This window comes from Tachysurus vachellii, chromosome 13 (assembly GCF_030014155.1).
Source record: "Tachysurus vachellii isolate PV-2020 chromosome 13, HZAU_Pvac_v1, whole genome shotgun sequence".
Taxonomy (NCBI): domain Eukaryota; kingdom Metazoa; phylum Chordata; class Actinopteri; order Siluriformes; family Bagridae; genus Tachysurus; species Tachysurus vachellii.
In genome coordinates, this window is record NC_083472.1 from 21651163 (window position 1) to 21666468 (window position 15306).

A 15306-nucleotide genomic window follows, 5' to 3' on the forward strand; every position below is an offset into this window, starting at 1 on the left:
GAGGACTTCAGAATTCTTACGTGGAGATCCAGCAGGTGGAGATGAATGATTCATGTTTAAGCTAGATAAAATGATTGGAATAATGGGAATAAAAATAATAAATTATTTCAGTTCTGAGCACTTCTCCATACGCGCAACCGGATCTCATGCAAAATTCATAGAAATTATAATAAGCGAAAGAGATTTTGTTGGATTTTCTACAGAACGGGTAAAGAACATTTATTTTGCTAACCCCACCCTAGAGACTAACCTTAATGCTTCATAGTCTCTGTATAAGATGGTCAGATCAAATTCTAACAAATTCTTACACAAAATAAAAAACATTTAATGCATTTTGAGCTGTGGGTCTTACTGTATATGGAATATAGGTGATGCTTAATAAGGAGTTAAATAATGGAATTTCCTCTGGTTTTGTTGTGTCCATGTATAGCATTGAATGTCTTTGTCATGTCTCACTTCACAGTGGTGGCTAATATGAAGCTCATATGAAAGTAGATGAGTATTTCTGTTTTTTACCTATAGCTAAAAAAACTTTTTTTCCCCCTCACACAAATTTTCTATCTTCAAAGTAAACGTTGATCTCAAACCCATTTTCACTCTCTGAGATGTTCCAAGCGCTTCTTCATTCATTCATTCATTCATTCATTCATTCATTCATTCATTCATTCATCTTCTACCACTTATCTGAACTACCTTGGGGCACGGGGAGCCTGTGCCTATCTCAGGTGTCATCGGGCATCAAGGCAGGATACACCCTGGACGGAGTGCCAACCCATCGCAGGGCACACACACACACTCTCATTCACTCACACAATCACACACTACGGACAATTTTCCAGAGATGCCAATCAACCTACCATGCATGTCTTTGGACCGGGGGAGGAAACAGGAGTACCCGGAGGAAACCCCCAAGGCACAGGGAGAACATGCAAACTCCACACACACAAGGCGTAGGCAGGAATCGAACCCCGACCCTGGAGGTGTGAGGCAAACGTGCTAACCACTAAGCCACCGTGCCCCCCAGCGCTTCTTCATAAAGATCTAAAATCTTCAACCGCTAAACTTTTTAAGAAGTCTGAAAATAATTCGTTTGTTTATACTGATTGAAAACATCTCTTGAAATAGTCGATTTCCATACTGCTGGTTTAAAATTTCTTTTTAAACAATATTCTGCTTACAAATAACTTTTCTCAGGTTTTACATTGTGATCTTTAGTCAACAAATCTAATTACAGCTCAATATGAATTTGTCCACCATATTAGTGCATTTATTTTTTCTAAATATCTCACTGAAAACAATCCAAAATGGCAGGCAAAGTCAAAATCAGCAAAACAGGAAGAGTCCAGTGTTGTATAAAGTACTAGAAAGCAATACTTGAGTAAAAGTACAAGTATCGTACTAGAAAAAGACTTTTGTAGAAGTGAAAGTTACCTTTCAGAATATTACTCAAGTAAAAGTCTTAAAGTATCTGATATTTACTGTACTTAAGTATCAAAAGTCATTTTCTGATATTTAATGTACTTAAGTATTTGAAGTAAAAGTAAAAAGTAAAATTTCAGTGATTTTCTGTAGGCATAAGATCAGGGGCGGTTCTAGGGTCTTATCTTTAGGGGGTTTTTAGCCCTCAGTGAATTTAAAACAAGAAGAGTTTTATATTATATATTATATGACTACATAGTAAGCCAAAAGTTATGGTATTATTAAATGGCAAAAGTGGACACCAAAATTTTATGCATGATGTAATGATGTCAGTCTTGTATCAGATCAGTTCGTGTATGTGTGTATTCTCTACAAACAGTGTGTCTAATGAATGCAGTCATTAATAAAAAAAATATTCACAAGACAAAGACCAAATCAATAAATATTATTTTTATTTAGTATTGAATGGATTGTTTGCATTAATATTTTGTTTGTGCTACAACTCTGGTAATAAGAATAGTGAAATTTCACTGCTTTTGGTTGCCATATTTGTGGTTTTCCGCCGATTAACATTATAGATAAACGCCTCCAGGTCTGACTGCACGTCCCTGTGCTTCTCCATAGAGCGTGCGGAGCGTAATGCAATCTAGGAGCAGTGATTCGCCAAACCTCCCTTATTGCAGTCGCACACATTTCTTCTGATTTTATTTTGTAGTAACGAGTAACGAAGACGCTTAATGGAAAATAACGGAGTAAAAGTATACATTTTATCTAGGAAATGTAGTGGAGTAAAAGTGAAAGTTGACATAAATAGCAAAGTAAAGTACAGATACGTGAAATCTCTACTTAGTACAGTAACGAAGTATTTGTACTCCGTTACATTACAACACTGGAAGAGTCCAATGATCCAAACAAAGCAATATACGGAGAAAAAAAACACAATTCAAAATCGTAATCCAAACAAACAACAGACACAAAGTCAAACACGTGAGAGAACCTGGAAATGGAAAGGAAATGGAAATGGAAAAGGAAATGGAAAAGGAAATGGAAAAGGAAATGGAAAAGGAAATGGAACAGCTCAGTAAGAAACAAGACTAACAACACTTCACACTGTTTAATGCCATAAGCATGATTTAAATATACTGAAATCAGGAAGTAACCCTGAACTGATCAACGTTACCTGGTAGTTTTCAATACTCTGCCTTCTGGTGGTCTGGAGTGGGAATTGCAGGTACAACAGTCTTCTCCATCAGGCTGCACCATTATCATGAGGAAAACACTTTCGGTTTCTATTGTGTTCTATCTTTACTGAATGTCTCTCATGCATCTAGTGTTGTTTGTTTTCCCAACAGGAAGCAAAATCTTCAGCTTCTTTAGTGCACAGAGGTAAGTGAACTAGCATGTCCTCTTTAATGAGAGCACTCACCTGCAGGCTGAGGAGCTTCTCACTGGGTTTGATGTGTCTCTGAATCTCACAGGCCACTGGCTGGATCACTTTGATGCCATCTTCATAGAAAACATAAAACATGTTCCCAATCCCCAGACCTGCAGCAGGAGAGGTATGAACTGGTTAGCAAACAGCAGCAGGGTTTATTCAAGAACCAGGAACGACGCTGAGCTTCCAGTTTATTAAAAAAATCAAAGGACTTTTTTAAAAGAGGGATTTGTGAGAGAATGTTATCTCACAGGGTTAAAATATATAAGAGAGAATGATCTGGCTTGTAAAACTGTATTGACAGCATTCGTGCTGTTTGGGTAATAGTGTTATTTTGAGTTGGCTCTGTTATGGACATTTATATTTATCGAATGTCCAATTTGAATTGCATGCAGTGAAGGAAAAACAAAGAAATTACCAAACAGCCAAATAAACAAACAAACAAATAGACAAACAACCAGACAAATTAATTAATAGGATTTGTGTAAAATTTCTGCCTCCATATAGTTATCGTTTAAAAAAATGTCTCTTTCTTTCTTTCTTTCTTTCTTTCTTTCTTTCTTTCATTCTTTCTTTCTCTCTCTCTCTCTCTCTCTCTCTCTCTCTCTCTCTCTCTCTATGTTTTAGGTAATTCATGGGAAGGGTTTTATAAGAAGTATAAAAAATGATGTAGACTAAGAAATGAATGTATAAATAAATAAATAAATAAATAAATAGTATTTGTGCAAAGATACCATTTCCACATATGGTTATCATTTAAAATTTATTTTTATTTTTTAGGTAATCCATGAGAGAGTTTATAGACCTCATATGAAAAGACTATAAAATGTTTTGTAGACAAACAAACAAACAAACAAACAAATCCAAAACCCACTGCTTGAACTCACCTTGCAAATTATTCTAGATCATATTTAACTGAATTGAATTCAGTTGAATTTGTTTATATACAGTAGCGCTTTTAACGATAGAGATTGTCTCAAAGCAGCTTTACAGAAAATAAAATATTGGTATTGGCAAGTTATTGATATATATATAATAACCTGGCAATGCAATGTCGTAAAATAAAGCCAATAAAAGAACAGAGATGCTTTAGATTGGTTGTGTTACTGAATGATAACAAAAGAGAGCATGAGATCATACCTTCCTCTCTCCACAGAATGTTTGCCACTAGAAAAGAAAACAGAGGGGAGAAAAAAACATATTATTAATAATGCCTCAAGTCTTGGACGATGACTTCACATTGGCTAAGGAACAGTTTTATCCATCAGGCAGTGAGGGTACTGAATACTTTCTCCTCTCTACCATCCTGTTCAACTGCCCCACGGGGTCTACATTGTACCCCCTTAAGTGCCTTGTTGATAATATATGTAAATACTTGTTATACTTGTAATTTAACGTTGTGTACATATTTGTCTTTGTTTCTACTACCATGTTTACACACACACACACACACACACACACACACACACACACACACACAAACACACGCACACACACACACACATAGCTTGAGTACAAATCTCATAACTCCATTGGACACTTCAACTGTCCACCTCTTCCTCACTCCGCGGGAGAGCTTCACGGCATATTTCTCCTCAAGAAGAGTCGCAACGAATCAACACGTCTTCTGAGGTAAATGTCTTCAAAACACTGGGCTCAAAGAAAAAAAATCTTGACCCCCGCTAGTTCTGGTGCTCGTCTGAGGACAGGAATTTAGCGCAAGACAATCCACTGCAACGCGGACTAAACCCTGTGTACTGCAGATAAGGTACGGCGTTTTTTTAATTTCCTGAAAAATAACGGAGATACGTTATTTTGGAGATACGAGGATTCCGTCTGACAGCGACGATATATATATATATATATATATATAAAAATTTCTTTTCTGGTTTCTGCACTGTAGGACTGTGAGAAACACAATTTTACTCCTCTGTATGTCCTGTACATAGAACAGAATTGACAATAAACCTGAATGCGTGATACCATTTATTCAATTTTATTTTCATTTGATTTATCATCATCTATGACCTCGTCTATCCATTCATTTGGCCCGAATGTTCCTTCTGTTCTCTTCTGATAAACACTTCGTAATGAACTCGTTTTTGTTTACCATTAGATGCTGAAATTTACACCTTTCTTCTGCATAAGTTAGGGCTTTTATCATAGAGAAGTGAAGCTATTCCCCTAAACTCTGACAGCTGTTATATTTCATTTGTCAAGCCAATGTTCTCTTGTCTCATAGACCTTGTTATCAACACCAAAAACGTCTGACGTTTGTCTTCTTTATTTGGAACGTCATGCACCCAGACTGTAGCAATGCAACCTTGAGCAGTATATCATCTCTCTTATTCATTTTAATTCTGGTTCTGCTTTTGTTTCCCAGCAGTCTTTAAAAAAATTTTAGTTTCATATTCATTTAGGTTTTTTTCCAAGCCTACTATGGGCAATATTTTCATGAAAACATTCTAAAATAACAAAAACAGTGTCAGTACGTGAGTTCATAGCCGAGAACAAAATCAGACAGTCACGGGTTTTATTAAAAATAACGAGACCGACACACACAGGAAACTCACACTAGGAACAAACTAGGCAGCTAAATACAAAACAAGATACAGAAACCAAGAACATTAAACAAAGAACAAAACCAAACCTCAGTAACAAGAGACACCCAAATTTGGCCACGTTCACACTGCAAGTCTTAATGCTCAATTCGGATATTTTGCTCAGATCTGATTTTTTTTGTTTGGCTGTTCACATTACCTTTTAAAATCTGGCTTATATCAGATACCAGTGTGAACTGTTACACAAACATTTAGCATAAATCCATTTCTGTTCCGCTGGCAAACTGGAACACCAGCGTACCGGCAAAAAAAAGAGGGTAAAATGTCTTTAATGAGAGGTAGTCTCAATGTTCTGCCACAGGAAAGTCTTCTTGTTCCTCAGTAAGTTTAAGTAGGTCTTTTGTCTTTCTTTTATACTGTATAGACTGTGTACATTCGATGAAATGCCATTTTTCCAGAATTAGAACAATACACTGGGACAAAACAAAGGGCTACAAATACGACACAGCGTGAAAGAGATGAGAGGTGGACAGTAAACACCCCGGAATTAAACTGGGGGATGTGACAGCTTAGTGTTTAAAGGCATTGGTTTACCAACTAGAAGGTTGTGAGTTTAAATCCCAGGCCCCCCAAGCTGCCATTGCTGGGCCCCTGAGCAATGCCCTTAACTCTTCACTGCTCAGTAAAAACGTAAGTTGCTAATGATAAGGCCGTCTGCCAAATGCTGTAAATGTACATTAATTATACAGGATAATACATCTGTATAACTGAGTATGAGGATTCATGAAGTGTTGTGTGGGATAATTATTGTGACAAATGTCTGTAAATATTCTATTGTGTAACAATAAATGCAGCAATATTAAGTTGGCAATAAATTAAATTTCTTTCTCTCACTCATTTTCTACCGCTTATCCGAACTACCTCGGGTCACGGGGAGCCTGTGATGATGATCTCAGGCGTCATCGGGCATCAAGGCAGGATACACCCTGGACGGAGTGCCAACCCATCACAGGGCACACACACACACACTCTCATTCACTCACGCAATCACACACTACGGACAATTTTCCAAAGATGCCAATCAACCTACCATGCATGTCTTTGGACCGAGGGAGGAAACCGGAGTACCCGGAGGAAACCCCCGAGGCACGGGGAGAACATGCAAACTCCACACACACAAGGCGGAGGCGGGAATCGAACCCCCAACCCTGGAGGTGTGAGGCAAACGTGCTAACCACTAAGCCACCTTGTCCCCCTTACCTTATATTAAATGGATGAAAATTATAAAAGTACAAGCAAACCACCGTGGATTAAAAGGAACAAAACACTTCATGTACTGTAGTAAATTCAACAGCAGTTATTATCTTTCCGGCTGAATTCTTCTGGTTTTATACCATAGTGCTTTGTAACGTACAGTAACTTTGCCTTTCTTAAGTATTGATTGATACCTTCGTGCACATTTAAGCCATTAGGGAAAGAAAAAAAAAAAAACAAGATTGATGGTTGTTGACAGAAGACTAAAAAATGGTTGAGGGGAAAATATTGCAGTTCCCCAGAGTGAAGCCACCAGAGAGGAAGGACAGAAAAGATAAGATCTGAAGCGCAGGCTTCACCAATAACACACACTATTGATGCTATTCATCAGCAGGCAGGGAGAATGAGAGAGTTGTGCTCATATACACACACCTCGTGTATCAGAGCGCTACTCAGCCATGCGTATGGGCAACGACAGGGGTGTCACTTTGGCCTGATCATCTGTCCTGGAGCGAGAAGACTTTTTATTTATTTATTTTTTGAAGCATAGCCACACAACACGGTTCCAACTCTTTCAGGCAGAGATATCGATAATTGCAACACCGCAGCCGCAGCGATCGTTTGTTTATGTGCCACTTTGCCAAAAGCGCCAGTGGTCGAACAGGAAAGCGAGAGAGAGGAGCAAGGCATGTCATGACTAAATATCCGGTAAAAGCGAACTAAGAGTCAAACTCTAATTAGCTCAGCAGAAGAAATAGAAAACTAATCATGGCAAGTGCCCCGGGCTTGTCTTTGTTTTGTCCTTCTCACATTCAAGGCAATGCAATTCAGTCTGCCTTCTTTAAGGCTGCGTAGGTGACGGGTATCTATTTAATAAATGGATATTTTAAGGTCATGAGTTTCTTGAGACAATTGAGCAGCCATGAAGCAGTTAATGTACAGTATTATAACCATTTATACCGGTATACCGACGCTTCATTTCTGCAAGCGGAATGGAAATCGATTTATGGGACCTTTTTAATCAGTATAAACAAATGAATGGTTTTCTGTCTGTGAGTCTGATCTAAAATAAGTCAGGACTCGGTGCGGCTTTCGGTGTGAGACGTGTTTTGACTCTGTTGATAACGTTACAAGGAATTTTAGTGGTTGAAGATAACACCTTTAGATTTTAGATGTTTATGAACAAGCACTCGGGGCATCTCAGAGAGCAGAAAATAGGTTTGACATCACCATTTATTTTGAAGATAGAAACATTTGTGTGGAAAAAAACTAACCATTATTGTTTTTTTTTGTTTTTTTTAGAACTTTTCTAATATATTTTCCTTAGTAGGCTAACAAAAAATACATATTCTTCAGTCTTGAGTGTTTACTGAGTGTCATATGGGCGTCATAATAACCACCAATGTGGAGTGGGACATGACAAAAACATAAACAAAATTTTATAATATTGGACTTGTAGATCTTGTAATTATGTATGAAGACATATTGGATATATGACATTAAGGGAATTCTCAAACTGAATAGATATTTTCACCAATTCCTGCCATTTTCTGCTTATAAATATAAATATGATAATTTACATTTATTAGATTAGACATTAATTAGACATTTATCTATCTATCTATCTATCTATCTATCTATCTATCTATCTATCTATCTATCTATCTATCTATCTATCTAATTTTAATTAAAACTGATGTTAACATTTTGTGTACGCCGGGCCTCATTGATCAATCTTTTTTTGTTGTTGTTCTATGGAAGTATTTTACGCCATAAATTTACAACCTTTAAACCTTTATCCAGCTGTTAGCCATTAAGCTACGACACTGAAAACAGCTAAGACATTCTATCTATCTATCTATCTATCTATCTATCTATCTATCTATCTATCTATCTATCTATCTATCTATCTATCTATCTATCTATCTATCTATCTATCTATCTATCTATCTAGATGCCCAGCTAGCATTTACTGTTTCTAACTATTTCATATACTACACCTGTGTTATACCTATTTCTTTACTCCTGTATGTCTAATTTCAGAGGACAGACTAATTTTCAACAGTTGGAGTAAGGATATTACTGTCGCAATCCAAATCTATCATTTTTAATACATATTCAAAAAGAACAGAGATGGTTTTGTGCATAATTCTTTCCCCTACATTTTCTGTATTTACATTACCCCTATATTTTTCATAGCATATATAAAAATATAAAGTAAATAAATAGCCTGATATATCCCAAGCCCTAAATAGCCCTTAAACCATTATCAGCATTTACCCCTCTTTCAAAATGAACATTATTTGTGGTGAAAACTATAACCCTGGCAACCCTGTCTCTGTGCTGTCTGTTCCTAATGATACAAAACTCTCAGACATTTATATACATATTATGAAATTAATTTTGTAATTAAAATGTATTTAGCTTCTAAATTGAACATTTACATTTATGGTAAAAAAAAAAATGACATTTAACTATTATATTCAACCGTTATATTTATTTTCCTTATTTATAATGTGATATTTGTAACACTATATACAATACATTAGAATTTTGCCCTCAAACTGAGAAGTGCTGTTTGACTTAAAGCAACGTCTATCAACACGGCTTCATGTTCGTGTTCAAAAAGATTTCACAAACGAATTTTAAACCTCTAAACATGTGCCACATCATCACATGGGCCCTGGTGGTAAAAAAAAAAAACAAGCTCTGTTATTCCAAGATGTATTGACCATTGATGAAAGATATACATAGAGACAGCTTTATTGTCATAGCTTTAACAACAAGATTATGAAGGTCACCTCACATAGCATCAGATCACCAAATAATGTAATGTAATGTTGATACAGTATGAACAATAATTTGCCTCTCTCTCTCTCTCTCTCTCTCTCTCTCTCTCTCTCTCTCTCTCTCTCTCTCTCTCTCACACACACACACACACACTGAAAATAGGATCCTCCCCTAAAACAACGTTAGACTCGATTTAAAACTGAAATCGGTATCCTGCCCAATTGTACTGTGAGCCGGAAGCTGGAACATGTAAAAATCTTTAAAAATTGTCTATAATTACAGTAAACCATTGACTGCAAAGCCGAGTCCCGTGAGATGTCTCGCCTCAGCAGGAGCTCTGTCAGGTGAAGAAAATGACTGCAAGCAAATATTGGTTTCCTTAGCCTACAATTACAGCCTATGACCTAACTACAGTAAATGTTCTGGGGTTTCATTTTTTTCAGTCACTTGAACTCATAAAAAAAACAAACAAACAAAAAAAAAACAAACAAAAATAAATAAATAAATAAATAAATAAATAATAATAATTACAAGCACCTGGGAAGGACCTTATTTTAACAGATTAACAATAGACGCTAATTTATGGTGCGATCAGAGAAGACAGAGAGAATGAGGACAAAATTCTTTCAACATGTCATTGAAGCAGGACAACACATAGGACTAGAGCTTGGACTTTTCTAGACTTTTCTGCATGACACTCACATATGCACATACATTTATTGTGCTTAAATTGCACACACTGAACACATCTGCACCTCTATTTTTATTTTTCTTCTATACTTATTCATATATTCATATAATTTTGTCCCTTGCTACAGAATAGGATCCATTTCTAATTTTAATGCTATTTTAATTATTTTTGTATCTTTAGATAAATTTAGAATTCTAATTAGAATGTAGTCCTATGTAATATTTTTTATTTTTTATTTTTACTTTTATTTTTATTCTACATTTGTGCATCTGTGACACTCCATACTGTATACATATTCCACTGCTACTGTAGAATGAATTTTTTTCTTCTTTACATTTTATTCTACTTCTATGACACATCATACTCTTCTGCCACTGAACTACAATTACCTAGACTGTATTATATCTAAACTATTTTTCTTTCCTATTGTACAAGATGTATGTCTATTCTCATTTTAACTCTATTGTCGTTCTATTTTTATTTTGATCCTACCTCTGATTCACTATATCGTCGTACCGTCTGTTTGTGAAAACATTTGAATTGGAAATGGAATTGAATGCTATGCAGAAGAAAGGTTGAAGAAACCACAGAGTTTAGACAATATTTCTAGCTTTTCATCTGTTGCCTCATGGAAAAGGAGTGTGTTGATGTGATGTTGTCAGCCACACATTTTTAGCTCTTCCAGAGTTATCTGGACTGTAACAATGGGTCAGTGGACACGGCGGTCACATCCAGCAGGCTGTGGCAGGGGAATAACACTGTTGCTGTGCAGTGTTCAGTGTCTGACAGTCTGAAATGCCAAATTATAGCGTGTGAAGGGATAATCCTGACAGCAATCCTAGAGCGCGGGAGGTGATCGATAGCGAGAGACGAATAAACAACAACTGTACATATCCTGGAGTGTGAGACGTTGCCTAATGTCTGGCTAAATTAGGAAATTTCTCAGGATGCAGGAATGCCAGCGGAAGAAAAATGTGCACTCAAGGGCAGTCAGTTATACATTGTGTATATATATATATATATATAATTTTTTTTTTCTGCATATGTTCTATTGGAGTGTGGATTCCAGCTCCACACGACATCCTATTATTCATCCTCCAACAGCTGGGAAAGTGTTGTTGTTGTTGTGTGCAGCTCCTGAATAAGTGATGTTCTTCTCCGTGATATTTTCTCGCTGACTCACGACAATAACACGGAAATAATTACAGGTGAGAAACGTGTGTTGTTTCAGTCACGTCGCTTATTAGTCACATGTTTCATAAACCTATCTTTGTTACTTTTCATGTTAAGTGAGACTGTTTTTCAGAGTAAAAGAGATTCAAGCGGAGGAGTAGAAATATAAAAACGTATGACTCTAGTCTGCGATCTTCAAAGATTATACAGGATAATTGATGTTCAATGTAATTCAATACAATTTTATTTGTGTAGTGCTTTTAAAAATGGACGTTGTCTTAAAGCAGAACGTAAGAAACATAATACAAAAAGATTAATATTATACAAAAGTTCAAGATTAATATTTAAATGTGTTTGTATTTATCCCTAATGAACGAGTCTGAGGTGACTGAGGTGACTGAGGTAAGGAAAAGCTCCCTTAGATGGAAGAGGAAGAAACCTTGAGAGGAACCAGACTCAAAAGTGAACCTCATCCTCATTTGGGTGACACTGGAGGGTGTGATTATAAGCTGTTATAAACACCAGGGAGTGTTATAATGAATAATGTCCTTTATACTGTCAGATACAGTCAGTTGGAGTTAACCAGGAGCTCGTTATCAACTCATAAAATAGCTCAACATCTGAGTTCATTATACTGAGAATTCAATAAAAACTCCTCCATGCCGAAGCCTTGGAAACAATCAGTGAGTGATGTGTGTCCTTCACGACTATATTTTAGTTTCTGTTCGAACCCTATTTTAATACCAAATGCATTTTATTTTCCTTTAACAATCACATACTAGAGAATGCTACAGTAATCTAGAGAATGCTAGTCTTTTAATTTATATATTTACATACAGTATATGTGGTGAAATATTAGATTCTGCAATGGTCTCACGTCATTGTCTATAGTTTTTTCACTTCATATACTTTAATTACTCTGTTTCATTTATTGGTGTTGTATTTAATGTTGATTTGTTGTATTTGAGAGACAAAAAAATACAGCAATCGTATTCAAGTGCGAGCCAAAAGAACCAAACAAACGCATTCGGGTTACTAAGTCCAAGTGTTCCTTAATGTAGTTGAAGCGTACCAAGAAATGAAAAACATTTACAGCTTTACTTGAGTACTGATTGTTAAAAATGACTTAAACTGAAAATTCCTTGGGGGGCATGGTGGCTTAGTGGTTAGCACGTTCGCCTCACACCTCCAGGGTTGGGGGTTCGATTCCCGCCTCCGCCTTGTGTGTGTGGAGTTTTCATGTTCTCCCCATGCCTCGGGGGTTTCCTCCGGGTACTCCGGTTTCCTTCCCCGGTCCAAAGACATGCATGGTAGGTTGATTGGCATCTGTGGAAAATTGTCCGTAGTGTGTGATTGCGTGAATGAATGAGAGTGTGTGTGTGTGTGCCCTGAGATGGGTTGGCACTCCGTCCAGGGTGTATCCTGCCTTGATGCCCGAAGACGCCTGAGATAGGCACAGACTCCCCGTGACCCGAGGTAGTTCGGATAAGCGGTAGAAAATGTGTGAGTGAGTGAGTGAAAATTCCTTGCATAAAATCTTAATAAACATTGATACACAGAAAGCTTCACTATATGTATACAATTACATGCATTTGTTACCCTACAAATCTGTGTAGGTTGATACAATTAGTACGATCTTGTAGCTGAAACCAAACTAAAGTAAAGTTAACAGTTTTGTTGAATTAAGCAATAAAAATATAGTTGTTTTTATCCCATTCTCAATAGTGTGGCTCTGCAGTAATAGAAGTAGTTTTAAAAGACCTCCTCCATCTGTGTTCTATCTCCCGTTACATTTATAGTGACACTTGTAGCGCTATCTGCCAGATCCAACACTAACATGCTTTCCTCAAGGCATTCGAAATGCTAAATTAATATCCTTAAGCACAAAGTCCACCAAAGCCACAGTTTTAATCGTCGCAATATATTAACCTAATCATGAAATGCTGGTGTTATAATGTTGTAGTGTTAATAGCAGGTCTTGCAGGAAGGAAAAACACTCCCTTATGGATTATTCATGCAGTCGAAACAGCAGTCGTGTCTCAAGCTGGTGACCCGTGTTAAAACCCTTCTTTGTTTTGTACAGGGCAACACCAGGTTTCTCTACAGCCAACCTTCTGAACTCTGTCGACGCACTACATCTCCCGACTGTCTGACATGACAACCTCTTCGACTGAAGTGTACGCTGTGAAGCCTATACCAGGAATCACTAAATATCTCACAGCACACAATCTGTAACAAGTTTTCATCTCTTCTTTGGATGTTAAAGAACAACAAATCGTCAAATGGTACAAATAACTTTGCTGACAATCCTTTGAGCCTGGGAGTAAGTGTAGGTGTAAACGTGTAGAAAGAAAGAAAGGCAAAGAGAAGGTTTAAGAAACTAATAGTTAATGGGTGAAAATAAATAAAAAAGAAGGAAGGAAGGAAGGAAGGAAGGAAGGAAGGAAAAGACATTGTGGCAAAAAAAAAATGAGATTAGTAAAAGATGCAAGAAAAAGAGCGAGACATCTAAATAAAAAGTGAAGGGGAGAGAATAGAGTGAAAGAAAGAAAGAAAGAAAGAAAGAAAGAAAAAGAAAGAAAGAAAGAAAGAAAGAAAGAAAGAAAGGGACAGAGATGGTTTGATAAACAAATAGTTAAAGTGTGAAAATAGAAAAAATGAAGAATAGAAAGAAGGAAGGCAGGAAGGGAAAAACATTGTGTCAAAAAAATGAGATGTGAAAGATGCAAGAAAAAGAGTGAGACATGAAAATAGAAAAGAAAAAAAAAACAACAAAAAAAAAGAGAGACTAGACTAAAAGAAAGAAAAAAGAAGCCAACCTATCACATCCATCCAGCTAAACATATTCAGAGGAAAGAGCTTTCTGCCCTCTTCTGCATATATGACATTGTAAAAGTGGTATATATATATATATATATATATATATATATATATATATATATATATATATATATATATATATATATATATATATTTAGATATATATATTTATATATTTAGATATATATTGTTGATTGTTCATGTTGATGTTGATGGAAATTAAAATATATGTATATGTATATATATATATATATATATATATATATATATGTATATATATATATATATATACATATATATATATATATATATATATATATATATATATATATATATATATATATATATATATATATATATATATATTTAATTTCCATCAACATCAACATGCAAATGATCAAAGGTTAATGCTATGTTCATTAAACTTTTTCTTCCTCCTTTAAAGATAATGAAGCAATAATGAATGTAGCTTCTTCTCACATATAAACATTTATTATTGGAGTTTAGAATGGTTGTACAGCATTGATTACTAGCATTGATTACTAGCATTGATTTGAGCATGCTGATAATAAAGCCCTATATACTGCACTTTTTTCCATATCACATAAACCACTATGGCAAAAGTAACACTTAAAAGTTAAGAAGACTTGTAAACATGTAAACGTACATGACTTGCGTGCAGAATCCTCTACGAACAGAGACGAGATGTCTTCGTCCACACCGGCTTCGTTACGGGCGATGCAGGTGTACGCGCCGGTGTCCTCGAAGTGGACGTTACTGATGTGCACTTCGCTCCCATTAGCTGTGAGAAGACATAAAGATGGTGGAAAAGAGCAAAATGACATATAGGTTCAAATATAATGCTGAAAGGATAACAAATCACACACAAACACACACAAATAAATAAATAAATAAATAAATATACCACTTTAACACTCAGAGAATTCCACTTCAGTAAACTCCTGTAATGGGACACTTAGTGTGTTTTTGACAGCAGTTGTGAAATTCATGCTGTTTCCATGTTGTCAAGTTGAGTTTTAGGGTTTTTTTTTTGAATAGCTGGTTTTATGGTGTGATTACAGTTCTACAGTTTCCCTACAGTTCTAGGGAAACGTTTGAGAATACAAAAGATCTAGAGCCTTAAAAAAAAATGCAGTTATCTC

At 36.0% G+C, this 15306-nt stretch overlaps 1 protein-coding gene across 2 annotated transcripts in view; it reads right to left on the reverse strand.

Annotated features, from left to right (window-relative positions):
- The window catches only part of fstl5 (follistatin-like 5), a 161125-nt gene that overhangs the window by 16478 nt on the left and 129341 nt on the right, over positions 1-15306 (reverse strand). For both annotated transcript variants that reach the window (XM_060885983.1, XM_060885982.1), the window contains exons 10-12: positions 14811-14945; positions 3995-4021; positions 2846-2964 (exon numbers count right to left, since the gene is read on the reverse strand). In XM_060885983.1, coding sequence (XP_060741966.1) covers positions 2846-2964; positions 3995-4021; positions 14811-14945 — 281 coding nt within the window. The remainder of the gene's footprint in view (positions 1-2845; positions 2965-3994; positions 4022-14810; positions 14946-15306) is intronic.